The sequence below is a fragment of the Somniosus microcephalus genome, chromosome 10 (assembly GCF_052327205.1).
Source record: "Somniosus microcephalus isolate GS21.2 chromosome 10, FLI_Smic_1.0, whole genome shotgun sequence".
In the NCBI taxonomy this organism is placed as follows: domain Eukaryota; kingdom Metazoa; phylum Chordata; class Chondrichthyes; order Squaliformes; family Somniosidae; genus Somniosus; species Somniosus microcephalus.
In genome coordinates, this window is record NC_140996.1 from 62,192,863 (window position 1) to 62,219,637 (window position 26,775).

The 26,775-nt window shown below is 49.0% G+C and overlaps 1 protein-coding gene across 2 annotated transcripts in view; it reads right to left on the bottom strand.

The window, feature by feature from the left end:
* Positions 1-722: 722 nt before the first annotated feature.
* Positions 723-26,775, bottom strand: part of gpr180 (G protein-coupled receptor 180) — a 164,006-nt gene continuing 137,953 nt past the window's right edge. For both annotated transcript variants that reach the window (XM_085998566.1, XM_085998565.1), the window contains one exon: positions 723-2,907. In XM_085998566.1, coding sequence (XP_085854692.1) covers positions 2,755-2,907 — 153 coding nt within the window. In that variant the 3' untranslated portion in view covers positions 723-2,754. The remainder of the gene's footprint in view (positions 2,908-26,775) is intronic.

Here is a 26,775-nt window from a genome sequence, read left to right on the forward strand (position 1 = left end):
GGCGATCTAATTGAAACATATAAAATTCTTAAGGGGCTTGACAGGGTTAATGCTGAGAAAATGTTTCCCCTGGTTGGGGTATCTAGAACACGGGGTCACAGTCTCAGAATAAGGGGTCGGCCATTTAGGGCTGAGATGAGGAGAAATTTCTTCAAAGGGTTGTGAATTTTTGCAATTCTCTACCCCAGAGAGTTGTGGATGCTCAGTCGTTGAGTATATTCAAGACAGACGTCGATAAATTTTCGTGAACTAAGCGATATTGGGATAGTGCGGGAAGGTGGAGTTGAGGTAGAAGATCAGCCATGATCTTATTGAATGGCGGAGCAGGCTCGAAGGGCCAAATGGCCTACTCATGCTCCTATTTCTTATGTTCTTAAGACCACATATTAGCCCAGCCTAGGAGACAAATCTACAACTAGCCCAGAATATGATAATTAGCAGGAGGGGCAACTTAGAACCAAGTAGGGGAGCATAGAGGAAAGTTTGATGGTATTTTATACTCTGAGGCAAAATGTTCTATATGTGAAAGTAATAGTTGGCTCTGCCTGAGTTTTGAATGCTAGGATATTCTGCTGTTGAGTTTTCAGTAGCTGATTTTTGTGACTGTGTTCCTTTTAAATTTGCCACTATTAACAGCATTGGCTGACAAGGGTGTATTTGATGGACAATTATGTTTCATTTGCTGCAGGCAGCACTCATTTGAAATTAATTAAACAGAGTACTGATGCTTACAGTCTTTATTCAACAGTTTAAATTTCAACAGTAAATTGAATCACATTTGAAATATGTACATATTTAATTGACAGATTTCTCAAATATGTGGTACAGCTAAATTCTAGATCACGAGACACAGTCCCACAATCTAACAATGACACCATCAGTATTAACCTGGATTGCAGACAGTGCATCAGCAGAAACCAAAAAATGCCACAAAAAATGCAACATAAACTTTTTGAAAAAATGGTTGAAATAAATTTTCCTTTGTGTAATATACCTTTACAATGTAGATTATATAATTGTGATTATTAAGAATGCAATATTCCAGTACAATCATAGCATTATATTTCTTTCCCAGGTATGGAAACACTCATTTTATATAGCATTAAAGATGCAAGCTGTGATTCAGTTCAAGGCACAAGATGTGCCTGTGCCTACAGGTAACAGGAGCAGCATTTTTATTAATGGACTAGGTATGGGTTTAACCCCACACCCAACCTTCTTCCAATTGATCATGCATATTGAGGAATGGAGGCCTGGAGCAATACACGTCAATAGAGTTTGCACTGCAAAAAGAGGATGACTTAAAATGACATTTGTGAGAAAGGCTGCTGTCTACATTGAGATATGAAATTTTAATTACAAAGTAAGATTTTTTTTAAGTGGTCAATGGGAAGAGGGACCTTCTGACTATTGGGGGTCATCATCCATCCTGAGCATACAGCCAAATTAGAAATCTCAACTGTGTCTAATCTGCACAATTATTTAAACATCAAAATGATTATCAATGTTTGGTGTACCCAAGGTGAAAATTGAACTTGTGCCCATGTTCACACATCAGGTGCCAATGTGCAAATTTACATCTATGAATATGTGCCTTCAACCACGTTGTAGAAAACTGTGCTGATAGTGTTTATTCCCCTCTTTTATGATTTTCAGTCTGGGGAACTAGATATTAAAGACATACTGAAGCATTTTATTGTGGAAATAGGGTTTTTATTTCCATAAATGATCAAAGTCATTGTCAGAATTATAAATAATGTTTCATCATTCCAAAATTGAAGCTTGTGTGCTGTTCCCCCCCCCCCCCCACTTATAAACACCCTGTCACCATATGGTTCGCAAGAACCTACTGGCATAATTGACATGAAGTTTAGTCATTTGTCAACTAAGCTACAAGATTGAGGGCTTGAATATAGAAATTATTTCTGTTGGAAAAATATTAAATTACTCCCCACCCTGGAAGCATACATATCTCCTGGCAATTGACCATGTAGCGCCAATGACAGAAGTCACCACACCCTTTGGCTGGTAAAAACTGTGCAGTGGCTCCTGGGAGGAATCAAGGGGTGAAAGAAATAGACTACATTATTAAAAGACTTATAAGAAACAAGTGTCCATGAATCTCAATGGTTAAAAGTACTTATTCTGACAAGCAATGCCGTACTTTATTACTGTATTAATGTTTTAGAGACTGAGGTGATAACATGTTTATGCCATAATTAATGTTTTTCAGCTTCAATAATACAACATAACAAACACATAAAAATACATTAGCTATGACAAAAAAGACACAACTGCAAACAAATCAAAAACATTCCTACATTAATTTCAACTAACTTCTGCATGGGACCAAGCTATGTACAGAAACCAATTCTGATGTAAATGTAAACATGATTAAAGTTTTTCTAAAAAAAGGTATATTATTACATCCCATTTGCAACATTAACGGCAGCACAATATGCTCTTCCTGCCATTAGGCTATACTAGAGATTGTCATTCTTGTACATCAACAAGCTTCAACTCATTACCTGTTCATTCCAAAATAGTTTTTTTTAAGAAAGAGTTCTGTGTTCAGTTCCTGAATTCATTGATTCAAGTACATTTGACAGCAATGTGCAATTGCAAATGACTTAGCCTTGACTGTTTTAAACAACCAGGGAGTGCAGATCCACTTGCAACAAAATATTGCCTTGCTGATTATAATTCACTACATACAGTGAACAGCTCTTTAGTCACATAGTTCCATCACTACAACTAGTAGCGACTTCTGTGTCCAGATGACATAGTGAGTGGTAGTGTAACCGAGGAAAGCGATGAAACCTCCCAGTAAAGACTCCGAGAAATGAAGAGTCTGTACAAGATGACCATGGAGATGGACTGACAGAGAATAACGGCAGTAACGATAATCTGGGAACAAATGACAATTTATATTTACTTAATGTTTGTATTGTGATTTCGAATGTTTGTACACCTTTCAAGATACAATATCCTTTTAAAATCAACATAAACAAATATTAAGTTATGAAATTAGTCTACAAGCACTTCTTCAATTACAATTTACTGTCCCAGAATTTCAGCATTTTTTGAATTTTAAAATGTGTAGCAGAGATTTATGTAGGCTGTGTATTTTCTAAATCTTTAGTCCTTTTCAAACATTAGGCCCTAATCAGAAATTATTATAGCACCAACAGTTCAAAACGTCACCTTGCACAACTCTTATGCATAATTTTTCAGTAGCAAACCCCAAGTTAAAGACTACTTAAAGGCAAGCAAACATCAAAAATTTACCAGAATTTTTTTTTAAATAAGACATGGATCTATTCCTTTGCAACTCTCTCTCTCTCCCCAGTCTCTCTCCTCTCTCTCCCCCCAGTCTCTCTACTCTCTCTCTCCCCGTCTCTCTCTCTCTCTCACCCCCTTCAGTCGCTCTCTCTCCCCCCTCAGTCTCTCTCTCCCTATCTCCCCATTCTCTCTCTCTCTCCCCAGTCTCTCTCCTCTCTCTCCCCGTCTCTCTCTCCCCCTCAGTCTCTCTCTCTCTATCTCCCCAGTCTCTCTCTCTCTCTCCCCCAGTCTCTCCCTCTCTCTCTCCCCGTCTCTCTCTCTCTCTCTCTCCCCCCGCTCAGGTCGCTCTCTCTCTCCCCCAGTCTCTCTCTCTCTCTCCCCCCGGTCTCTCTCTCCCCAGTCTCTCTCCTCTCTCTCCCCCCAGTCTCTCTACTCTCTCTCTCTCCCCTGTCTCTCTCTCTCTACCCCAGTCTCTCTCTCTCCCCCTCAGTCGCTCTCTCTCTCCCCCCTCAGTCTCTCTCGCTATCTCCCCAGTCTTTCTCTATCTCCCCGTCTCTCTCTCCCTCCAGTCTCTCTACTCTTTCTCTCTCCCCGTCTCTCCCCCCAGTCTCTCTCTCTCCTTCCCTCTCTGTCTCTGTCTGTCTCTCTCTCTCCTTCCCTCTCTCTGTCTCTCTCTCCTTCCCTCTCTCTCTCTCGGGGCGATACCGAATTTCTAGCCCTCTCCCTCTCTCTCCCCCCAATCTCTCTCTCTCTTCCCGTCTCTTTATCTCTCTCTCTGTCTCCCAGTCTCTCTCTCTCTGTCTCCCAGTCTCTCTCTCTCTTCCCCCGTCGCACTCTCTCCCCGTCTCCCCCCTCAGTCTCTCTCTCTCTCTATCTCCCAGTCTCTCTCTCTCCCCCAATCTCCCAGTCTCTCTCTCTCCTCCAGGCTCTCCCTCCTCCAGTCTCTCTCTCCCAGTCTCTCTCCGTCTCTCTCTCTCCGTCTCTCTCCCTCCTCCAGTCTCTCCCTCCTCCAGTCTCTTTCTCTCTCCCCCCAATCTCTCTCTCGCTCTCTATCTCCCCAGTCTCTCTCTTCCTTCCCCCGTCTCTCTCTCTCTCCCTGTCTCTCTCCCCCAGTCTCTCTCTCTCTCTCTAACTTCCCATTCTCTCTCTCTTTCCCCAGTCTCTCTCCTCTCTCTCCCCCCAGTCTCTCTCCCCCTCAGAGTTGGGGTCACTCGGGCCGGGCCTCACAACCGCTCGGCCCGAGACACAGAGCGGAGGAGTGGCAGCGGCCGGCCGTAAACCGCGCGGCCCTGTAAACTGCCGTTTTACAAAAAAGCCTTGGCAACGCCGGGCCCGCCCAGCAAGTATATATATATATAAAAAAATAGTGGTGTCTGTCTGTCTGTCCGGGCATCACTCAAAAGTTATAGAGCGTACCTACACATATGTTATATCAAAAGAAAGGTTATGATTAGGAGGGTGTCCTAGGAGTATTTACCTTTTGGTCAGACAAAAATTGTTCAGACAGTAGACAAAAAACGTTCAAAATTCCGCTCATTAGTGGTTGGCCAATCATACGGGGGAAATCCGCTCATTAGCATTGAGTGACGTGAAGGTTGACCAATCCTACGGGGGGAGCGCGCTGCGCCACAGGGGGCATTTCATGGCGTGTGTGGGCAGGGCCTAATCTTTCAAACTGCCGTTAATTCGGCCATCTTTACCTCAGCTTTTACTTTTATTCACATTTTAACAGCTGCCACCTTCCTGTTCTATATGGCTTAATGCCAGATCATGTAGTGCAGCTGTCTTCTTAGCTATGGGGTGCTTAAAAACCTGAACTTTAATACAGGGAACTAAGGAAAAGAACAAATTAATTCAGTTTTAAATAGTGTTTAGGAACAGTTAGAAATGAAGCGATTCATTTCAAGTATGAAGGAACTCAGTTGTCTTCCAGGGAAGGTCTCCCCGCCTGGTGGAGCTGGAGGCCCCAGCTGGTGACTCGGGCTTCCCCCCCTCGGCCCGGTCCTCGGCTCCGTTTGCGGCCGGGGACTCAGGCTTTCCCCCCCTCGGCCCGGTCCCGGGCCTCGGCTCAGTTTGCAGCCAGGGACTCGGGCTATCCCCCCCCTGGCCCGGTCCCGGGGCTCGGCTCCGTTTGCGCCCGCGGGCCGGGGACTCGGCCTTTCCCCCCCTCGGCCCGGTCCCGGGGCTCGGCTCCGTTTGCGGCCGCGGGCTGGGGACTCGGCCTTCCCCCCCCCTCGGCCCGGTCCCGGGGCTCGGCTCTAGGGAGGGAGAGGGGAGAGGGGAGGGAGGGAGAGGGGAGGGAGGGACAGAGAGGAAAGCAGGGAGAAACAGGGGGAGGCAGAGACAGAGGGTGAGGGAGAGAGGCAGGGAGAGGAGAGGGAGAGGGGAGGGAGGGAGAGAGAGGGAGGGAGAGGGAGGGAGGGAGAGGGAAGGAGAGGGAGGGAGAGGGAGGGAGGGAGAGGGAGGGAGGGAGAGAGAGCGGGGAGGGAGGGGGAGAGGGGAGAGACGGGCAGGGAGAGAGAGAGGGGCAGGGAGAGAGAGGGGGAGGGAGAGAGAGCATGAGGGAGGGAAAGAGAGTGAGGGGGTGGGAGAGCTCGCCTTCTTCCTTCCTTCCTTCGCAGGGGTCCATCGGGCCAGGTCTGAGGCGCTCCTTCCCCCCTCTCTCCAGGCTAATCCCGAACTAAATCCAGCAGTCTCTCTCTCTCTCTTCCCCCCCGTCTCTCTCTTCTCCCCCCAGTCTCTCTCTCTCTCTTCCCCCCCGTCTCTCTCTTCTCCCCCCAGTCTCTCTCTCTCTCACTCCCCCCAGTCTCTCTCTCTCTCACTCCCCCCAGTCTCTCTCTCTCTCACTCCCCCCAGTCTCTCTCTCTCTCACTCCCCCCAGTCTCTCTCTCTCTCACTCCCCCCAGTCTCTCTCTCTCTCACTCCCCCCAGTCTCTCTCTCTCACTCCCCCCAGTCTCTCTCTCTCACTCCCCCCAGTCTCTCTCTCTCTCTCCCCCCGTCTCTCTCTCTCACTCCCCCCAGTCTCTCTCTCTCTCACTCCCCCCAGTCTCTCTCTCTCTCACTCCCCCCAGTCTCTCTCTCTCTCTCTCCCCCCGTCTCTCTCTCTCTCTCTCTTCCCCCAGTCTCTCTCTCCCCCCAGTCTCTCTCTCTCCAGCTAGTAAACTATAAATTACATGAAATAACTATTTTAAACAATAATTTAAATTTTTGAAAAAAATAATTTTATTTTCTAACGGGGCTAAAAATAATCTTACCTTGCTTTAAAGTATTTAAAAATAATAAAACTGTGGAAAAAATGTTTTAATTTAATTAATTCACCACTTACCTCGTAAAAAGCAGGCCTTATGCCTGCTTTTTATATGTGTAACTTCTGGAGACTTACCCTCCCGGGAAAACCTGCAAAAAAAACGTTAGTTCGATGTGCACGCGCAGCCTCTCCTGCACACGCGTTCGAACTCTGAACCCTTTCTTTCAGGGGAACGGAAGTGCAGGTTTCCCGCGCATGCAGGAAACCGGCACTTCCATTGGGCCTACGGGTGAGTACCCCGTGCGGACCCGAATTTCTGGGCCAATATTTTTCTCACCAATTTTCTAAACAAAACTTTCTCTCTTCCTTGCCTAAGAATGTTGAGTTACAGGTGCTGGTTAGTCCACCAACGCTGCCTCCACAAGATCCTGCAAATCCATTGGCAGGATAGGCACACCAACGTCAGTGTTCTCGCTCAGGCCAACATCCCCAGCATCGAAGCTTTGACCACGCTCGATCAGCTCCGACGGATGGGTCACATCGTTCGCATGCCCGATACGAGACTCCCAAAACAAGCGCTCGACTCGGAGCTCCGACACGGTAAGAGAGCCCCAGGTGGGCAGAGGAAACGCTTCAAGGACACCCTCAAAGCCTCCTTGAAAAAGTGCAACATCCCCACTGACACCTGGGAATCCCTGGCCCAAGACCGTACAAAGTGGAGGAGAAGCATTCGGGAAGGCACCGAACACCTCGAGTCTCTTCGGCGGGAGCAAGGGAAGCCAAGTGCAAGCAGCGCAAGTCAACCCAAGCACCCCACTCACCCACCCTTCAACCACCGTCTGCCCCACTTGTGACAGAGACTGTAGGTCCTGCATTGGACTCATCAGTCACCTGAGAACTCATTTTTAATGTGGAAACAAGTCATCCTCGGTTCCGAGGGACTGCCTAAGAAGAAAAGGAGGAGAAGACTCAAGGGACCATAAGTGTTGACAGGCATTGTGGGGGACAGCAAAACCAAACCTGATCTTGTCCTCATCCAAAGCACACATGGGCACTTCTAGCAGGTGTTACTGAATAACTACCAGGAGTGGCAAACATGGCCAATTTTCCCTTTCCCAACACAGCGGCACAGAGCATAATTGTCGTGGCCCTACCACCTTCCCAGCTGAAATCTGCCAACTCAGCACAGACCGATGATCAAACCTGGACCTTCCTGGTTTGAATGGTTTATCTATTCACAGAGTAAACTTACTGAATCATCAGGAGAACTGCTTTGAACATCTTAAATTCAATTTTGATAATATATGAGTGGATCCCTTGTGGGTTTACACAAGGTAAATTGGAGAACTTGGCCTTTCTCTTGCCTTTGTGTTGCTATTTCTCTCGCTATCTCACCCTTTCTCTTCTGCTCCTCTCTAATTCTTCTTTTTGCTACTATTTGTTCTCTTCTACTTCTTTATATTGGGATAGGAGGTGATGCGTGGCATGACATGGTGTTGCAGGAATAGGAGCCACCAATGAGTACAGTCTGCATTTTCCAGTGGGTGTGGAGTGCAGGGACAATGTGGCCTTCAGGGGCTCTCTTTCCACCCCAGTAATCAAATGTCCTCCTACCCCATCATTCTCATTGCTACCCCCACCATTCCCATCTTTCCCTTTCAACTACCTGCTGAACCCGTGTATCCTCCCCTCACCTTGGCCGCGATTTTACTTACCTCAGTGGATCCGTGGCGGGCAACGTAAGTGGTGGGTCCCGACCCCACCGTTGGCTCCATCACGCTCTATGAAATGACTTTCCGTTGATAGGGCTTGTTAAGCCCGCCCAACGCATTTCCCGGGCCAATTAGAGGAAGCTCATCTGGTAACGTCATTTCATGATGCGTCATCAGCCAGTTTCCTTAAAGGAACCATGGCCAACTTTAATTTGACATTTGTGCTGTCAGTGTTCTGCAGCATTGAGGTGCTGCAAACACTGACAAGAACTGCACAGAGGTGCAGGGCTGCACCCAGGTTCTCTTCCCTCCCGATGGGCGGAAGACACCTCCCCAGGAGACCAACACAGCCTGGTTGCACATTGCACAGGAGGGCAGAAGCAGGGATGTTGTCAGGAAGACCTGGGTGCAGTGCCGCAAACCTTTCAATGATCTCATTAGATTACGAAACATTAGTACAAAGCCACACTCACCTTCATCCTGCTGTGCCTCTCATCACATCCCCATCACTCTGCCTTCCCTAACCTACTCCTACACATCCTTACACCAACTTACCTTGCACGTCCACCCATCCCTCTCGATCTACATTATCACTTCCCCATCTCACTAGCCACACATCACACTCACCCTCATCCTAGTGCAATCATACCAACTAACAACACACAAGGGTAGGCACTTGGGTGTTTTATCCAAAGTTCATGTGAAGTTTCTGTTAATGTGCTGTCAAACATTGAAACCTTTATTTTCAACGCTTTCCGTTCTTGGACAGATTTGTGTGCACCTTTGGAAGTGGCTTAGTGAGCTGCAGTGAATGGTGAGACATAATGGTATCCCCGCAATGGTGGTGAGTGTGAAAGGAATGGCTCGGACATTGTAGGGATGCTTTATGATGTTGGTGTGGGATGGTGCCAACCTGGCGCATCATGTGGCAGCCAGGGTGTACAGCGTCAAGTGAAGTAAATCTGACCATGGTGAGGCCATCCCTGGCTTCCCGGGCAGCAATGTGGTCGGGTGCTAATGCCCTCTGTCCTGTGCAGCATCAGGTGATTGTGGAGAAGGCTGGTGTTGTTGCTGGTGCTGCTGGTGTGCCTGATGCTGGTGCCTGGGGCTGATCGTGGTCGGATTCTGAGGACCAAGGTGAGACAGTATAAAGGGCACCCATGTTGATGGAATAGATGGCAGGTGAAGTACAGATGACAGAAGCATTCTGTCAATGGTGAGTGAGTTCTTCCAAAGAGGTGATACTGGATGGAGAGAGGAAAGTGGAAAGCCAGCAGAATCTGTACTGAAAATGGACTGAGAAACAGCTTGTGGCTGAGGAAAGTGAAAGTCTGTCAGGTGGGAGCTTTTACTGTACATTTGAAGCCGTCAAGGAATCAACTGGAGCAATGGCCTCTGAACTCCCGCCTCAGGTTGACAGCTGTGGTCTCCGGACAGCGTGGTTCCAGTGGCCATGAAGTTAAAGTGAAAAAGTAAGTTAAAAAAGCCTGTTAATGATCTGTCAACAAGGCAATACAGGAAACTTCGCGATATCCGGCACCGACGGGACCGGCGTGATGCCGATCTATGAAAACTTCCGGACAGACCAGCGCTAATGTTGAAGGATACGGAGGTTTTCATCTCCGTATCTGACAACAAACACTGTTGCTTAGCAACAGCTTGTAAACAGTTGGCCCGTACCTTGGAAGCGTCTCTGTAGCTTAGCAACAGCTTCAGAGAGGCTTTCCAGAGACTGACTGTTTAAAAAAATGCTAGAAGAAGAAAAAAAAGAAAAAAAACCTAACAAAACGGCTGCTGATTTCTGCCGTTAGATCGAGGTTTCCGGACATACAACTTCCGGATAAACCAAAGTTTCCTGTAATTAGCTTAATTGGGCCACCCGCCGGGTCTGCTCAGCACTGACAGACTCGACACTGGGAAAGGTGCGTGGCGGCGGGTTGACAACAGGGTCCCGACCCGTTGTCAAAAAAAACCTTTGCCACCCGACCCGCAAGTGATCCCGCCCGATGACCCCCCAGAAAATTCCCCCCCCGTTTCTCTTTCACTCACCTTACCCTAAACCTGCTATCCTCATTTACATTTGCTTCTCCTTCTATGATTGAATAGCAAGGAGGCAGAAGCTCCCTCACCCTCAACCTCTTTCCCTACCTTTCAATCTGTTGCCCCACAGAAGCTTTTTTTGCTTTCAAAATTCAAAAATTTTCTTTAAAAAACAAAATCTAATTAAGACAAGGAAAGACATTCTGTCTGCCTCTCTCTATGTCTGTCTCACAGGTATCAGCAATATTAACATTTTCCAACAGTCAACAAAACATAAGTAAGATAATGCAACTCTCTTGAAAAATGAAATAAAATCAGGATGTTTGTCTCTGAATTTTCTGAAGTTTATAGAACACAAAACTAAATTACGACAGGTGTATAATTAGTATAATATTCTTTTTCCTCACTTTATCATTCACACATACAGGGCTGAATTTTTACCTTGGAGTCGCGATGGGTGTGGGTGGGCCGTGGATCGCAACGGGAACCCGGAAGTTGGAGAGATGCTTTTTAATGAAGCCACTGCAATTGAATCAGACTTCCAGGGTTCCCGACCAATTAACTGGAGCGGGTCCGATGACGTCACGAATGACTCGACTTCAGCTCAGCTATTTAAAGGAGCAATGCACAGATGTCACTTGAAGGCTGGTGGAGGTGGAAGCCTGATTGTTACCGAGGGGAATTGTTGGAAGTAGAACACTTTGAGAATATTACATCCCGAATTATGCAGAGTCAATGGCAGAAAGCAGCCTCCAGGTTCAGTGATGCCTCCTTGGAGTGAGGGCCCGCAGGGACATAGGATTACATAGGATATACGGCACAGAAACAGGCCATTCGGCCCAACCAGTCCATGCCGGTGTTTATGCTCCACTCGAGCCTCCTCCCGTCATTCCTCATCTAAATCTATCAGCATAACTCTCTATTCCCTGCTCCCTCATATGCTTGTCTAACCTCCCCTTAAATGCATCTATACTATTCGCTTCAACCACTCCCTGTGGTAGCGAGTTCCACATTCTCACCACTCTTTGGGTTTCTTCTGAATTCCCTATTTGATTTCTTGGTGACTATCTTATATTGATGGTCTCTAGTTATGCTCTTCCCCACAAGTGGAAACACTCTCTCTGTATCCACTCTATCAAAACCTTTCATAATTTTAAAGACCTCAATTAGGTCACCCCTCAGCCTTCTCTTTTCAAAAGAAAAGAGACCCAGCCTGTTCATCTTTTCCTGATAGGTATAAACTTGCATTTCTGGTATCATCTTTGTAAATCTTCTTTGCACCCTCTCCAGTGTCTCCATATCCTTTTTATAATATGGCGACCAGAATTGCACACAGTGCTCCTAGTGTGGTCTAACCAAGGGTCAATACAAGTTTAGCATAACTTCCCTACTTTTCAATTCTATCCCTCTAGAAATAAACCCTAGTGCTTGGTTTGCTTTTTTATGGCCTTGCTAACCAGTGATGCAACTTTTAGTGATTTGTGTATTTGTACTCCGAGATCCCTTTGTTCCTCTACCCTACCTAGACTTGCACCCTCCAAGTGATAAGTGACCTCCCTATTCTTCCTACCAAAATGTAATACCTCACATTTATCCGTGTTCAACTTAATTTGCCAATTATTTGCACATTCTGCAAGTTTATTAATGTCCTCCTGTAATTTGTTGCAGTCCTCCTCAGTATTGACTATCCCCTCCCAATTTGGTATCATCCACAAATTTAGAAATTGTGTTTTTGATTCCAAAGTCTAAATCGTTAATGTAAATTGTGAACCGCAGTACATCCTCTACCCTGCTGATGGGAGGAAGAGGCCAGCGGCACTGATCAAAACTGCATGGCTGAAGATAGCAGAAGAAGTGAGCAGCAGGAGTGTTGTTCAAAGGACATGGATCCAGTGTAGGGAGCGTTTTAACGACCTCATGAGGACAGGAAAGGTGAGTACACCTCTCTGCTCATCCCCTCTCTCCTGTGGAGCGGCAGGTCGGTGAGGAGAAAGCTGCTTCTGCTGGTGTTGTTGCTGCTGGGGCTCATCTTGGTCCGAATCTGAGGTCCAAGGTGAAACAGTATAAGCAGCACCCATGCTGATCTGATAGATGCCAGGTAAAGTGGAGATCGGAGGCACAATCCTCCAATGTACTGAGAGTGACTTCCAAGGAGAATGACTTCCAATGTAGTGTGACTGTCGAAGTTGTAGAATCACCTGCAAACTCTTGAAAGCAAATTCTCAGCACAAATACTGCCAACAAGAGCCTTTCCCTTAGGCAAAGAAGCAGGTTTAAGGCGTGAGTATTTATGTGATTTTTTTTTTTAACTGCCAATTGTTCAACTCCCACAATGGCCTTTCTGCTCTCACCTTGCTCTCATTGGTGAGGTTCAGCAAGACCGGGAATCTCATGGACAGCCAGTAAAAGCTGCAAAAGACAAAGCTGAAGCGTTTGCAACTATCTTCAGCCAGAAGAGCTGAGTGGATGATCCATATCGGCCTCTTCCTGCGGTCCCCACCACCACAGAAACCAGTCTTCAGCCAATTCGATTCACTCCACGTAATATCAAGAAACAGCTGAGCACATTGGATACAGCAAATTCTATGAGCCCCGACAACATCCCGGCTGTCTGGCTGAAGACTTGTGCTCCAGAACTAGCCGTGCCTCTAGCCAAGCTGTTCCAGTACAGCTATAACACTGGCATCTATCCGACAATATGGAAAATTGCCCAGGTATGGCCTGTCCACAAAAAGCAGGACAAATCCAATCCGGCCAATTACCACCTCATCAGTCTGCTCTCAATCATCAGCAAAGTGATGGAAGGTGTCGTCAACAGTGCGATCAAGCAGCACTTACTCACCAATAACCTGCTCACTGGTGCCCAGTTTGGGTTCCGCCAAGACCACTCGGCTCCCGCCCTCATTACAGCCTTGGTCTAAACATGGACAAAGGAACTGAATTCAAGAGGTGAGATGAGAGTGACTGCCCTTGACATCAAGGCAGCATTTGACCAAGTGTGGCATCAAGGAGCCCTAGTAAAACTGAAGTCAATGGGAATCAGGGGGAGGGGGGCGGGGGGGACTCTCCACTGGCTAGTCATACCTAGCACAAAGGAAGATGGTTGTGGTGGTTGGAGGTCAATCACCACAGCCCCAGGACATCGCTGCAGGAGTTCCTCAGGGCAGTGTCCTAGGCTCAACCATCTTCAGCTGTTTCTTCAATGACCTTCCCTCCATAATAAGGTCAGAAGTGGGGACGTTCGCTGATGACTGCACGGTGTTCAGTGCCATTCGCAACTCCTCAGATAATGAAGCAGTCCATGCCCGCATGCAACAAGACCTGGACGACATTTAGGCTTGGGCTGAAAAGTGTCAGGTAACATTCACGTCAAACAAGTGCCAGGCAATGACTACCTCCAACAAGCGAGCGTCTAACCACAGGCCCTTGACATTCAACGGCATTACCATCGCCGAATCCCCTACCATCAATATTCTGGGGGTCACCATTGACCAGAACCTTAACTGGACCAGCCACATAAATACTGTGGCTACAAGAGCAGGTCAGAGGTTGGGTATTCTGCAGTGAGTGTCTCACCTCCTGACTCCCCAAAGTCTTTCCACCATCTACAAGGCACAAGTAAGGAGTATGATGGAATACTCTCCACTTGCCTGGATAAGTGCAGCTCATACAACACTCAAGAAGCTCGACACAATCCAGGACAAAGCTGCCCGCTTGATTGGCACCCCATCCCCCACCTTAAACATTCACTTCCTCCACCACCGGCGTACCGTGGCTGCAGTGTGTAGCATCTACAAGATGCACTGCAGCAACTCACCAAGGCTACCACCTAGAAGGGCAAGGGCAGCAGGCGCATGGGAACACCACCACCTCCAAGTTCCCCTCCAAGGTCACACACCATCCTGACTTGGAAGCATATTGCCATTCCTTCATCGTCGCTGGGTCAAAATCCTGGAACTCCCTAACAGCACTGTGGGAGTACCTTTGTGAAGGAATAGCCATGATTCAGAGAAATACACGATACTATGAACAGCTTTCTAATATTATTAATAAAAGACATACTGGCCTAGAAATTCAGTATAGCCACGTTTGGGGCGCTACAGCCGGGCAGCCGCTAAAGTTTGCGCCCGGCGCAACTTCGCGCCACCTTCGCCGATATTCAGTGGCATCGCCCCAAGAGGTTGCTGCTGCGCTAAAACAGGCGATGCATGACTATCATTAGGCGCTAAGCCGGCGGCCCGGGGCGATACCCCCGAGGGCGGGCGCAGCGCAGGTGCGGCGAGTTGCTGATTGATGGCAGACACTCTGGCGCCGGTGAGCTCTTAAAAGGGGAGGGTGGATTTGTTTGCCTGCCACGCCCTGCACACTGCAGCCCTGAAGCAAGGCCTGACCACTGCTGCTTGATCTGTACAACGCCCAGGACTATGGAGAAGGCCAGGGAGAGAGCGCAGCGCTTCAGCGACGGTGACCTGAGGGTGCTGGTTGGCGCAGTGGAGCGCAGGCGCCATGTTCTGTTCCCTGAAGGTGGCAGGAGGCCGCTGCCCAGCGCCTATCGGAAAGCCTGGAGGGAGGTGTCAAACAGGGTGACCTCCAACAGCGTGGTTGCCAGGTCTCCTGTGCAATGCCGGAAAAAGTTCAACGACCTCACTTGCGTTGTCAGGGTGAGTACCCTTTCCAGTGTCCTCCTCATCCCTGCATGTGCACCTCAGTTTATGGGCAAAGGGACCTGAAAGCCCTAATGCCCAGCCCTCATCCAGCAGCTATGGGACTGTCATGAAAATCACTTGCACATTCAGCACTTTACACACTGTACAAGCTATTCGACCATGGGAGGCAGTGCAGACAAGATCAGGGCTTCACACTGTACTTAGAGGCCGGCCTTTCTCTTGCAGGCCAAGGTGGCGCACAACCGAAGGCAGCAGCGTGAGACCGGGGGAGGCCATCCTGACCTCAAACAGCTCGCCGACCTGGACCAGCGTGTGGAGCGCATTATGTCAGGCCGGCTGATTGGCCCCGTCGCCAGTGGAGGTGCCGACCCTGTTCTGGGCCCCAATGGTAAGGGCATCACCTTTTTGACCTCTCTCTTTCCACTTGCGCCTCAGGACAGCATCCTTTGCCACTGTCGGACCAATGCAGTGCATAGCAGCACTCATGCCTCCCTCGCTGCCGCCCTGTCCTCACTCTAAAGCAACTCTTGTGCCTCCCTGCTTTCAGATGGTGAATCGCCAGGTGAGGAGGCGGGCCCTCAACCTGGCACTGTGAGTGAATCGGAGGGCGAGGAGGAGGAAGAGGAAGAGGAAGCCGGACCATCAGTGCCACCCTCAGCCGAGGCAGCCCATGGCGATGATGGGGACACGTCTTCCCCGGAGGGGAGCCGGGGGGGAAGGGTCGGAAGAGAGTGAAGCTCCGGGGCCCAGCGGCCTGCAGCAACGCGGGAGGGGTGGGGAAGCTCGGCGGCCTTCTCCCCGGAGGGTGAGTGCGGCCTCCAGTCCTGCGACGGTGAGCGCAGAGGAGGTACGGCTCCTAGAGGAAATGGCCGCCCAGGCTGAGCGCAGGCACAGTGAGCTCATGGCTGCAATGGCAAGGATGCCTGACTCCATAGAGTCACTGTCAAGGAGTGTGCAGGAATTCGGGGCAGCACAGGCCAGGAGTCTGCAGGACTTCGCGGCAGCACAGGCAGCTTCTAGCCAAGTGCTCAGTCGTGCTGTCCATTCACTGGCTGGTGTCATGCGGACACAGACCAGGGCCACACGGGCACTAACTGCTGCCACCCTCGCTGGATCGGCCAGGCATCGCCAGGGCACTCGCCGCGCCGCAGCAGCCCAGCAGTCTGTGCTTCAGCAGATTGCTGCGCATGCTGCAGTGCTGGCCCGTGCGAGTGCCACTGTCTCAGGCGGCCAGGGAGTACCTGTGATCTGTCAGGTTGGCAGCATTCCTGCAGCCGACACTGCCACTCCTCCATTGCAGCTGCCACCAGCCGCTGGACAGACTGCTGCCGCACAAGCAGAGTTGGAGCAGTCAGCAGCCGGCCCCTCCAGGGCCAGAGCTGGTCCAGGCCGACCCCCAAGGGCATCTGCCGTCTCGCCATCTGACCCTCAGCAGCCTTCCCCCAGCCTTGCTGCAGCCACTGGGGTCCCATTGAGGAGGAGCTGCAGGGCGGGTAGGGGCCAGTCACTGATGCGAAACGCATCATCTTCGCAGGGGAAAAAGTAGAAGGTGTGGCCAAATGTTTTGTTTCACTTGTAAAGGCCGAAACTGGTCTATTTGTTTTACTTGTAAAGGCCGAGACTGGTCGATTTGTGTTTTTTGAAAGGCCGAGACTGGTCGATTTGTGTTTTTTGAAAGGCCGAGACTGGCCGATTTGTGTTTTTTGAAAGGCCGAGACTGGTCAATTTGTGTTTTTTGGGGGGGCTTCTCTCCATTAGTTTGTTATGTGGGAAGGGCAGAGGTATCAAAGTAATAAATGTTCTTAAATCGCACTGTCCATGCTTTCTTTTGGAAGTCCTGGTTGCCCTGCTCGGCTGAGGGCTTGTGGAGCGGCTACATTCATCTTGTGCCACAAGCCATTCCCTGAGAGGGGGCCTAGAACCGACGTGCAATAAGCCGCCGACGGGCGGCCCTTGCACTTTCTGCCTCCCTCCTGTGCTGGTCCTCCTCCTCCTCTGGTGGTCCTCCAATGTCTGGTGGCAGTGGCTGAGTCCTGTGGATAGCCAGGTTGTGCAGCATGCAGCACACGACCACGAAATGGGAGACTCGCTCAGGCGAGTACTGTAGGGCTCCTCCGGAACGATCCAGACAGCGGAACCGTTGCTTCAGGACGCCGATTGTTTGCTCAATGATGTTCCTGGTTGCTTGATGGCTGTCATTGTATCCCTCTTCAGCAGGGGTGCTGGGTGCACGGAGCGGGGTCATCAGCCAGGTGCACAAAGGATAGCCTTTGTCCCCGAGAAGCCATCCTCGTGGGTGAGGCTGGGCCTGGAACATGTCTGCCACAGAAGTCTGGCGCAGGATGAAGGCATCGTGGCTGCTGCCTGGAAAGCGGGCATTGACAGCTAGGATGAGCTGCCTGTGGTCACACACCAACTGCACGTTGAGCGAATGGTAGCCCTTCCGGTTGCGGCAATCCTCGGCATTCTCTAGAGGTGTCCGCAAAGCCACATGCGTGCAGTCAATGGCGCCCTGCACCATGGGGAAGCCCGCTAATGCTGCAAAGCCCATTGCACGCTGTTGCTGCTTGACAAGGGCCATGGAGAAGGAGATGAACTGACGTCTCCTTCTGAAAAGGGTATTGGTCACCTGGCGGATGCAGCAATGTACGGCAAACTGGGAGATGTTGGAAATGTCCCCAGTAGCGGATTGGAAGGAGCTGGTGGCATAGAAGTTGAGAGACACCGTCACCTTCACTGCCACCGACAGAGACGTCCTGCTCCTCAGCTGTGGCTGCAGATCTCCGTGAAGCAGGTGGCAGATCTCAGTGACGGGCAGCACGGTGGCATAGTGGTTAGCACTGTTGCCTCACAGCGCCAGGGACCCGGGTTCGAATCCGGCCTCGGGCGACTGTCTGTGTGGAGTTTGCACATTCTCCCCGTGTTTGCGTGGGTTTCCTCCGGGTGCTCCGGTTTCCTCCCACAGTCCAAAGATGTGCAGGTTAGGTTGATTGGCTATGATAAATTGACCCTTAGTGTTAGGGGGATTAAATACGTGGGGTTACAGGGATAGGGTGGGATATGTGTTGGTGTAGGGGTTACGGGGATCGGGTGGGATATGTGTCGGTGCAGGCTCAATGGGCCGAAATGGCCTCTATCTGCACTGTGGGGTTTCTGTGATTCTGTGACCACCGCCCTTCGGAATCGCAGCCTCCGAACACACTGCTCGTCAGACATGTTCAGATATGAGAACTGCTGGCGGTATACCCTGGGTGGGTAAGGCCTCCTTTGCCGATGCCTGTTGCCCCCTCTCCGTCTGGCCATGACTGCCACTCTCTCACGGCGTCTCTGAGCCCTTTGAATGCAATGGAGAAGGCCAACGTTTGCACCCATTGCAGCCCCCATTATATGTTTCCAATCAATGATATGGCTCTGAAGTTAAAGACAAGTGCAAAGCTGTGGCCTGAAGCCACAAGTACCTGTGCGAGTGTTGAGCCAAACCAGAAAGCTCTCTACCTTTGTCTCTCTGCAAAGATCCGTCTCTCACAAAGGAGTTTTGCAAAATGGCTGCCTTTTCTACTGCAGGAGGAGTGCCCTTTAATTTGCGCCCCCCGCGCCCCGCAGCGACTGGGAACCGTTCCCCTCTACCAGTTGCTAGGGGCGCCAGGCGCACAATAGGCCGGCGCCACTGAATTTCCGGTTTGGGGCGCACAAAGGGCGTTGCACGATGAAATGCCGTCAGGATCTGCGTGCGCAGCTGAGCGCGCGCAAAGGCTTTGTGCCGCCGCTAAATCTTTACTGAAGTTGGGGAGAGGTGCAGATCGCACTGCGCCCGGCCGCTAGCCGCCTAGCGCCCCACATCTCCTTCTCCTAAGGCGCTAGCGGCTGGCGCAAACAACTGAATTTCTAGGCCACTGGGTTTAAAAGACACAAGTCTCAGCAGACAAGGTTGTAAACAGAAATACAGGCTTATGAGAAAAGATCAGTTGATAACAAAGTTGTAAACAAGCTTTGAAATGGGAATTACTTAAATATACTAAAACAATGGAAGATTGAAGCAAACCATTGGTGCTTCCGAAGTGTCTAGAGTGTGGAACGAACACAATGAGAATGCCCAGTTTGTAAGTGTGAAGAGCTAACACGTTGGAACAGAAATACAAACATTAAAAGAGGCATGTGCCTTTGAAAACATGACATCAAGTAAAGAAACATCTGCTGGTCAAATAGTTTTATGTTAAACTTGGAAAACAGGAACCATACGATTAAATATGCAACCAATTGAGATAGCTAGAAATGCATGAAACATTCAGTTGAAGTGTCTTTCATTTAGATATAGTAAAAACCATACCAACAAGAAGACTGAAGATATGACATCAAATAGATGACACCAAGCAATTGCATTGCTTTTGTGTTGAACGTGGAAAACCACGGAGACAGAACGTCTGATAATAAGAATGACATCAAGGAGATAAATCGATAGTAGCTATTTTATGATACGTATTTGGAACACCTAAAGGTAGAGAAATAATTATGCATGCAATAGTTGAATTGACAGTAAGAATAGAAAGCATTCGAAAGAGGTATCAATAAAGACAATTAGCTAACATCAGCAGAGAAGATCAAAGTGGAAACCACTGCCAAAAGAGTATAAAACATAAGACTTTTTAACAGAAGTCAGAACACGCTGAACGGGCAGGGCATTTCTCAACTTTCCAGAGGCATCTCTGTAAGTCTTTAACTATGAGTCTCGGGAAGTCAGATTGATTTTGGTGGATGTTCTGGATTTAGAAATAAGTAAGAAATAAGAAATGTAACGAAGTAAAGATTTGAGAATAAGGATCGCTAAGAAATAAGAAATGTAAGCTAATTGTATTTTGAATCGTTAATGTTGCGACTGATTCAACAGATGTTAACTGAATGTCAGCTCTTAAATAAAACTATATTTTTAGAATTGTCTCAGAGTAAATCTGTATAGACTCGCGAACCCACAAATTTTATACACTCTTTTGTAAGGAGTTGCAGAATTCTGGGGGGTATTCCGGACCCTCATAATATCCGGAAGGTTACAGTCTAGTTCAACTTATTAAAAGTACTATCCGGAGGACGGTAACATCTTTAGTCGTTCCTTTCCTTTAGGGAGAGATAGTCTGAACCTTTAGACCCATTTAAGCATCTTATGGAATTCGGCTATCTCTAACTTAAGTTGAGGGTGAATGTCTGGGGAATACGCCTGATCTGGAATAGCCCAAAAGGGCTAGGATTGAAATTATCCCTTCACCTTCACCACACGGACTGCAGCGGTTCAAGGCGGCGGCTCACCACCACCCGAGAGCTACGCGGATAGCATGTTTCAGGACGTGGTCACCTCTAAGAGTAAGAGTGTGCAGGCAGAGAGGGAATGGGTGACCGTCAGACAGACAAGGAGGACCAGGCAGGTAGTACAGGAGTCCCCCTGAGTGCATCTCACTCTCTAACCGGTAGGTGAGGGCGATGGTTCCACTGGGGAGTGCAGCCAGAGCCAAGTCCATGGCACCACGGGTGGCTCAGCTGTATGGGGGGGGGGGGGGGGTGAGAAGGAAGTAGATTGGGAAAGCAATAGTAGTAGGGGATTCAATAGTTAGGGGAAGAGATAGACGTTTCTGCGGCCGCAGACGTGATTCCAGGATGGTATGTTGCCTCTCTGGTGCCAGGGTCAAGGATGTCACTGAGCGGCTGCAGAACATTCTGAGGGAGGAGGGTGAACAGCCAGAGGTTATGGTCCATATCAGTATCAATTACATAGGTAGAAAGAGGGATGAGGTCCTGCAGGCAGGTTTTAGGGAGCTAGGAAAGAGATTAAAAAGCAGGGCCTCAAATGTAGTAATCTCCGGATGACTCCCGGTGCCACAAGCTAGTGAGTATAGAAATAGGAGGATAGGGCAGATGAATGCATGGCTAGAGATCTGGTGCATGAGGGAGGGCTTTAGATTCCTGGGACATTGGGACCGGTTCTGGGGAGGTGGGACCTGTACAGGTCAGATAGGTTGCACCTCAACAGAGCCGGGACGGATATCCTCGCCGGGGGGTGGCGGCGTTTGCTAGTGCTGTTGGGGAGGGTTTAAACTAATTTGGCAGGGGAATGGGAACCAGGATTAGAAGGGAGAAACACAGTGCACAAAGGAGGGGGCAAGACAGATGGCACTAGAGTAAGAAATAGCAAGGTATTAAGTGGGGTCAGACTAAGAGAGAATACAAGAAGGTCTAAGAGAGGTTTTCAGTGCAAGTGTGTAAACGCATGAAGCCTGGTAAAGAAGATTGGTGAGCTGCAGGCGCAAATAGCCACATGAGAATATGATGTTGTGGCGATAACGGAGATCTGGCTCAAAAAAGGACAGGATTGCGTATTAAATATTCCTGGATATATGGTGTTCAGGAAGGATAGGGAAGGGAAGGAAAGAAAAAAGGTGGGGTGGCAGTATTGGTTAAGGAGAATGTTACAGTGCTGGAGAGAGAGGATGTCCTGGAGAAGTCAGGGACAGAATCTATATGGCTAGAGTTAAGAAATAATAGAGGTGCAATTACACCAATAGGTGTATTCTATAGGCCGCCAACTAGTGGGAAGGATATAGAGGAGCAAATTTGCAGGGAAATTACAGAGGTGTGCAAGAACTAGAATAGCGATAATGGGGGACTTCAACTATTCTAATATAGACTGGGATAGTAATGGTGTAGGGTAGAGAGGGGGAAGAATTTCTTAAGTGTGTTCAGCAGAACTTTCTTGATCAGTACGTTTCCGGCCCAATGAGGAAGGAGGCATTGCTGGATCTGGTTCTGGGGAATGAGGTGGGGCAAGTGGAGCAAGTGTCAGTAGGAGAACATTTAGGGAACAGTGATCATTGTATCATAATGTTTAGATTAGCCATGGAAAAGGACAGGGAGCAATCTAGAGTAAAAATACTTAATTGGAGGAAGGCCAATTTCAGTGGGTTGAGAACAGATCTGGCCCGGGTAAATTGGAATCAAAGATTGGTAGGCAAAACCGTAACTGAACAATGGAGGAGATGGTTCGGGTACAGTCGAGGTACATTCCCATGAGGGGAAAGGTAGGGCAACCAAAGTCAGAGCTCCCTGGATGACGAAAGAGATAGATAGTAAGATGACACAGAAAAAAAGCGTGTATGACAGATGTCAGGTGGAGAAGTCAAGTGAGGATCAGGCTGAATATAGAAAGTTTAGAGAAGTGAAAAAGAAAATAAGAGGGGCAAAGAAAGAGAATGAGAATAGATTGGCAGCTAACATAAAAGGGAATTCAAAGGTCTTCTATGGGCATATAAATTAGTAAACGGGTAGTAAGAGGAGGGGTGGTGCTGATTCGGGACCAAAAGAGAAATATGCATGGAGGCAGAGGGCATGGCTGAGGTACTAAATGAGTACTTTGCATCTGTCTTCCCCAAGGAAGAAGATGGTGCCAAAGTCATAGTGAAAGAGGAGGTAGTGGAGCTACTGGATAGGATAAAAATTGATAAAGAGGTGGTACTTGAAAGCTTGGCTATAGTTAAAGTAGATGGGATGCATCCTAGGGTGCTGAGGGAAGTTAAGGTGGAAATCATGGAGGTACTAGCCACAATCTTCCAATTCTCCTTAGATACAGGAGTGGTGCCTGAGAACTGGAGAACTGCAAATGTTACATACTTGTTCAAAAAAGGTGTAAAAATAAACCCAGCAACTACAGGCCAGTCAGTTTAACCTCAGTAGTGAGGAAGCTTTTAGAAACGATAATCAGGGACAAAATTAATAATCACTTGGACAAGTGTGGATTAATTAAGAAAAGCCAGCACAGATTTGTTAAAGGCAAATCGTGTTTAACTAACTTGATTGAGTTTTTTGATGGGGTAACAGAGAGTTGATGAGGGCAATGCGGTTGACGTGGTGTACATGGACTTCCAAAAGGCATTTGATAAAGTGCCACATAATAGGCTTAGCAGCAAAGTTCAAGCCCATGGAATAAAATGGACATTGGCAGCATGGGTACAAAATTGGCTAAGTGACAGGAAACAGAGAGTAGTGGTGAACAGTTTTTTGGACTGGAGGAAGGTATACAGTGGTGTTCCCCAGGGGTCGGTACTAGCACCACTGCTTTTGATATATATTAATGACTTTGACATGGGTGTACAGGACACAATTTCAAAATTTGCAGATGACACAAAACTTGGAAGTATAGTGAACAGTGAGGAGGATAGTGATAGACTTCACTTCAAGAGGAGATAGACAGGCTGGTGGAATGGGCGGACACATGGCAGATGAAATTTAACACAGAAAAGTGTGAAGTGATACATTTTGGTAGGAAGAACGAGGAGAGGCAATATAAACTAAAGGGTACAATCCTAAAGGGGGTGCATGAACAGAAACCTGGGGGTATATGTGCACAAATCGTTGAAAGTGGCAGGGCAAGTTGAGAAAGTGGTTAAAAAAGCTTACGGGATCCTGGGCTTCATAAATAGAGGCATAGGGCAGGATTTTCATTGGGCCGTGGAGGCGGGATTGGAGGCGTGCGGGTGGTTAAAATTGCAAAAACTGGCGGGCGGGCCCGACCCCGCCTCCGCGCAATTTTCAAAAATTCGTGTCGGATGGTCCCGTCTCTGTCCCGCCTCCAAGAGGCGGGATAGGCTGTTAAGGCCCTTAACGAGCACTAAATTGCCTCTATAATGCCATTTTGAATGGCCATTGCGATTTTAACCCTTTTCTCACATGAAACACGCCTGTTCTGAAACACGACGGTGAAACCTGGCGGGAGCACAATTGGATTGCTGACTATCAGCTGCAGGTCAACCTTTAAAGAGGAGATTTGATCAGCCATCATTTGCAGGTGGCAGGACTTTGTAGTCTCAGGTCTGGGGGAACTTTTAGAAGGCATAACCACAGCTGTGGAAGTTTGGAGCCTGACACCCATCTCCAGTGTGACCTCCTGGGAAATCCCTCTCGCCACCTTCACTGAGCGCATCCTCAACTGAGGCATCTACCAGAAGCATGGAACCATTTATTTCCTTCCCTTCTGGATATTAGATGAGGCCGAACAACAGCAGCAACAAAAGCAGCAACAACTACAGCAGCCCCAACAGCTGCAGCAACAACAGGCACGCCAAGCTGCTGCTCACCCACCTGAAGATGCACAGGCCAGAAGGGGCCAGCGCATGGAGGCCCGTCGGCGCAGGAGATACCCCCCAAACAGGGTCAACAGACACAGGGTCAGCTATCTCAACATGTCTGAGCAGCAGTGCCAAAGGCGGCTCTGACTTTCGCGAGAGGTAGTGGGTGACATCTGCGCAATGCTGCAACAAGACCCGCAGGCCAGAGGACCAGGTGGACAAACCTTACCAGTGGCCGTCAAAGTCACCACCGCACTCAACTTTTTTGCCTCAGGCTCATTCCAGGGATCAGCAGCAGACATCAGCGGCATCTCCCAGGCGGCCGCACACACTTGCATCACGCAGGTAACCGATGCCCTCTTTGCCCTCACGCACAATCACATCCATTTCACCAAGGATCGCGCAAGTGTCACGGCGCGTGTGGTTGGATTAGCTCATCTGGCAGGCTTTCCAAGGGTGCAGGGTGTTGTTGACTGCACACGTGGCCCTTAAGGCATCCCATCGTAATCCAGGTATTTTTGTCAATCGCAAGGGCTTCCACTCCCTTAATGTTCAGCTGGTGTGTGACTACAAGAAGGAAATTTTGCATGTTTGTGCCAAGTACCCTGGCAGTTGCCATAATTCCTTCCTACTGCGCCAGTCTAGTGTGCCTCCGCTATTCAGTCTGCGAGACCAACTTAACAGATGGCTACTTGGAGACAAGGGCTATCTCCCCGAGGACGTGGCTAATGATGCCGTTGTGGAGACCATCCAACAAAGCTGAGGAGAGCTACAAGTCCAGCCACATGTCCACCAGAGCCATAATCGAGCAAACCATCGGTTTGCTGAAGATGCGCTTCAGATGCCTGGATAGATCAGGTGGAGCCCTGCAGTACTCAGCAGCCAGGGTCTCCAGAATCGTCGTGGTTTGCTGTGCACGTCACAACATGGCACAGCGTCGTGGCTTGCAGATTCCTAAGGACCAAGTGGCTCCTCACATGGGGGGGGGGGGGGGGGGAGGAGGAGGAGAGCGAAAACGAACATCCTGCAGAGGCCCATCAACCAACGGCAGCAGTATGCGAGAACATAGCCTAGCCACTCAAGTACTTTTGCCTCGCATCTTCTTACCCGAGCATCGACAATGGCCACGAACCAGCGGATTCCTAGCAATTTGACCACCACACTGACAATTGCAAGTAATCCTAAGCCCTCAATGTGGAAGTCCCATTTGCGAAATGACACACGCCACAACTACAGCAGTAGCCATCAGATTTTTTATGTACATGATTCGTATGATGGCTTTTAAACATAAAACATCAAATTTCACCCAAGTGACTACCCTTGTGACTATTTGTGCAGTATCTTTCTCTTACGCGTGCTCCTACGTGGTGCTTCCCCTGTGGCTTCAGCAGATGTGGAAGCCCCTTGCTCAGTTTCTTGCTGCTCCTGTCTCGACACCTTTGGCGGGCATCCTCTGGGGTGGCGAACCTGTGAGGGCTCGTCAACAGTCTGCTGCTCCTGCGGCTGTGCAGGGGTTGAGACGCCAATCTCAGTTGGGTGTGGACTCTGGTGGGGCTCTGACCGAGGGCTCTGCAGTGGCATGGAAGTGTGAGTGCTTGGAGAGGAGCCCCCACTTCCTTGATGTCTGCCACCAACTTCCCTCTCATGGGTCAGGTCCCCCTCAGCGCTTGCAAGTGGCTTGAGAGCACCTTGCTGCACATCAGGGGGGCCATGGGGACCCGTATCTGCACTGGCAGTCCTACTCAGAGGGACTGCCATGAAGGTCTGGTTTCTCTGTTCAATAGCTGACCATTGCTCTTCCAGAGATGTCAGTCTATTCTGAACACTCACCAGGTTTTCAACACTCTGGCGACTTAGCTGCTCCATGGCCATAGTCATCCTCTTGTCTACTGTAGCCATCCTTTCCGTGGTGATGCGTTCATGCGCCAATGACTCCACAAAGGCTCTGCTCATGTTAGCGAGGGACTCCTCCATTGGCTCCACACTCGCAGCGACCCTGGAGAGAAACCCTGCCAGAGACTCTTGCATCTTTTCCTGGAGTGCCATCACTGCTGATACTGTGGATGGACCCAGAGGCAGAGGGTCGACATGCAGCTGAGCCGAGCTGGCAGAGTCCTGCGCCCTCGGACTAGGACTCTCCACTGCTGTCCCTGTCTCCACAATCTGCTGATAGAAACATAGAAGATAGGAGCAGGAGTAGGCCATTCGGCCCCTCGAGCCTGCTCCACCATTCAATGAGATCATGGCTGATCATCCAACTTCAGTACCCTGTTCCTGTCTTCTCTCCATATCCCTTGATCCCTTTAGCCTTAAGAAATATATCCAACTCCTTCTTGAATATATTTAATGAATTGGCCTCTACTGCCTTCTTTGGCAGAGAATTCCACAGATTCACCACTCTCTGGGTGAAGAAATTCCTCCTCATCTCTGTCCTAAATGGCTTACCCCTTATCCTTCGACTGTGACCCCTGGTTCAGGACTCCACGACCATCGGGAACATCCTTCCAGCATCTAGTCTGTCTAGTCCTGTTAGAATTTTATAAGTTTTGATGAGATCCCCTCTCATTCTTCTAAACTCTAGCGAGTACAAGCCCAATCGACCCAATCTCTCCTCATACGTCATTCCTGCCATCCCAGGTATCAGTCTGGTGAATCTTCGCTGCACTCCTTCCATGGCAAGAACATCCTTCCTCAGATAAGGCGACCAAAACTGCACACAATA